The 2,363-nt window shown below is 41.9% G+C and overlaps 1 protein-coding gene across 1 annotated transcript in view; it reads right to left on the reverse strand.

The window, feature by feature from the left end:
* LOC114922867 (vomeronasal type-2 receptor 26-like) overlaps window positions 1-1,603 on the reverse strand; it is a 23,596-nt gene extending 21,993 nt beyond the window's left edge. Inside the window, exon 1 of the mRNA XM_029284966.1 lies at window positions 1,594-1,603. Within this exon, the coding sequence (XP_029140799.1) occupies window positions 1,594-1,603 (10 nt within the window). The remainder of the gene's footprint in view (window positions 1-1,593) is intronic.
* Window positions 1,604-2,363: the final 760 nt, after the last annotated feature.

The following is a 2,363-nucleotide window of genomic DNA, read 5'->3' on the forward strand; positions in this document are numbered from 1 at the left end:
TCATGGTTGGTCGAGCTCTGGATCTATACATTGCATGTAAAGCATGTGCCAGAGCAAAAACGCCATTGTAGATATTGTAACTTTCACCTGTCATGCTTCTTTCAAAAGTGTAATTTGGCACATTCTGCATTTTCTCATTTCCTGTACATGTTTTTTCTCCCTTAGGAGGGCTCTTTCCTGGTTTATAAACCTTGCAGTCGGAGGACTTCCGGTGGCAGGCGACCTCATCGGACGCAGCTGCTGCTGCCTCCCGCCTGTTTCTGCGTAAAAGCCGTTTTGACAGCTAGCATCAGCTGTCAAACGGCTTGATACCCTTCCCCTGGGCATAAGGGGATAGGTGAGCTGTCCGGGGTAGGAGTTGAGTTCCCGAGTTGTCCCATGTGGACGATGTAGGTGAGAACTCCTCCGGAGCCCCGAGGTTTCTCCGCGATCCAGGACGCCTTCGCTTCGGCGAAGCTAGAAGCCGCCGCCACTGCTGCAACTTAAAATGAACTGTGAGTTTTTTTTGTAAGCAGACGAACCGACCCTGGAAGTTTGCTTCTTATCTTGGACTTTACTCTAACTTGGATAATAAGTTCTTCCCTATACTTGAGGTGGATTGAGGGAAAGTGAACTTAAAATGGCGATGGATTGATACTTTTCAGCAAGAAGTGAAAGTGATTTCCGGTCTGGAACTTTTGTTACTTTTAACCGGTGTATTACTTGCTTTGGCTGAACTGCTTATAAGACTTTTTTATAATTGGAAATTTATCGTGAATATGGCTTCGAGAAAAACCGTGCCTTCAACTTTAAAATCCACTACATCTCCGATGTCCCAGACACCACAGCCAACTTCTAAAATTTCCCACCCGCCACCCCTGCCATCTTCTTCATCTCCACCGCCCTCTGGTAGAGAGCTGCAGGACTTGATGTCTGTAACTATTAAACAAATGACTGAGATGTTTCAAGCGATGGATGTTAAAATGCAAAATAGATTCAATCAAATAATACAACAACAACAGGATTTATCACAACAACAACAAGACCTATCACAGAAACATGAGGATTTTTGTTTGAATGTGGCAACTGCTTTCAAAGGTTTGGCTGATTATGTAGACGCGGTGGCAGAAAGGGTGGAGGAGAATGAACAAAGAGCAGAAGCAAGTGACCATAGACTTGAACTTGTAGAGGAGAGTCTGGAAAATGTTAAGGCTGATGTGTTGATTGCCCAATTTCGTGATATGGAGTTTGCAATTCGGATCCGCGGGTTGGCTGAGGATCCAAAGGAGAATTTAAGACAAGTAATTTCAGATGCACTTAGGGATGCTTTGTCTTGTGGCCAGGAAATTTATTTGGAATTAGAGCGTGTTTTTAGGGTGAACTCTTGGATTGCTCGCCAAAGAAATTTGCCAAGAGATATAGTGGTTTATTTTACAAGAAAATCGAGACGAAATGAAATAATGCAGCTCTTTTATCAACAAAGATTTAAGATCTTAAACCAAGACATCATTCTTTTAAAAGAAATCCCAGCGAAAATACTCAGAGCGCGCCGAGACTATGCCTTTCTTACACAGGAGCTTAAGAATAGACAAATAATTTTCAGATGGGACATACCGGTGGGCATAGTTGTAACATTGGCTGGTAAATGCTATAGACTTAACTCGATTAAGAAAGCTAAGGATTTTATGGCATCTGTTTTGCAAGCAGAATGCCCACCTGCATCTCAAAGGATCGACGCAGCTGAGCAAATGATTGTGGACTTCCCTTCTGCTCCCATTCAGGATGTAGAAGGGAGTTTAAAAGCTGATGGGAAGGAACAGAGAATCACGCGTGCAGCCCATAGATGCAAGGAGAAGGAAAGACAGATGACAGCCCGCCCTACAGCTGATAGCCCTACAGCTGACTGTGCGTTACCTGCTATTTCTGAGCCAGTAGGTGGCGCTCGACCTAAGGTTTTTGTTAAGTCTTATGCATCAAGTATCGTCAGTGGATTGAAACCTGCCAATGTGTAAGCTTATGTCTTGGAATGTGGGTGGACTTAATGTTCCCCATAAAAGACGTAAGGTTTTTCATTATCTACGACATTTTAATAATGACATTACATGTTTACAAGAGACTCACATTGTGGCTAAAGATCAAAAATTATTATTGAACTCTAAGCTTGGAGATTTGTTTGTTGCATCCACCTTAAAAAAAAGAGCTGGGGTTGCAATATATATTAAAAGACACCTTTCACCTATCTTAAAAGAAGTTGATAAAGAAGGAAGATTTTTATTTGTGGAAATAAATCTAAATGGAAGAAAGTGTTTAATAATAGGGGTTTATGCCCCTAACCAACTTTCAGCCCAAAAACAATTTTATAGACAATTACATCAGAAAATTGT

The sequence above is a fragment of the Protobothrops mucrosquamatus genome, unplaced genomic scaffold (assembly GCF_001527695.2).
Source record: "Protobothrops mucrosquamatus isolate PMUCROS unplaced genomic scaffold, P.Mucros_1.0 scaffold1150, whole genome shotgun sequence".
Taxonomy (NCBI): domain Eukaryota; kingdom Metazoa; phylum Chordata; class Lepidosauria; order Squamata; family Viperidae; genus Protobothrops; species Protobothrops mucrosquamatus.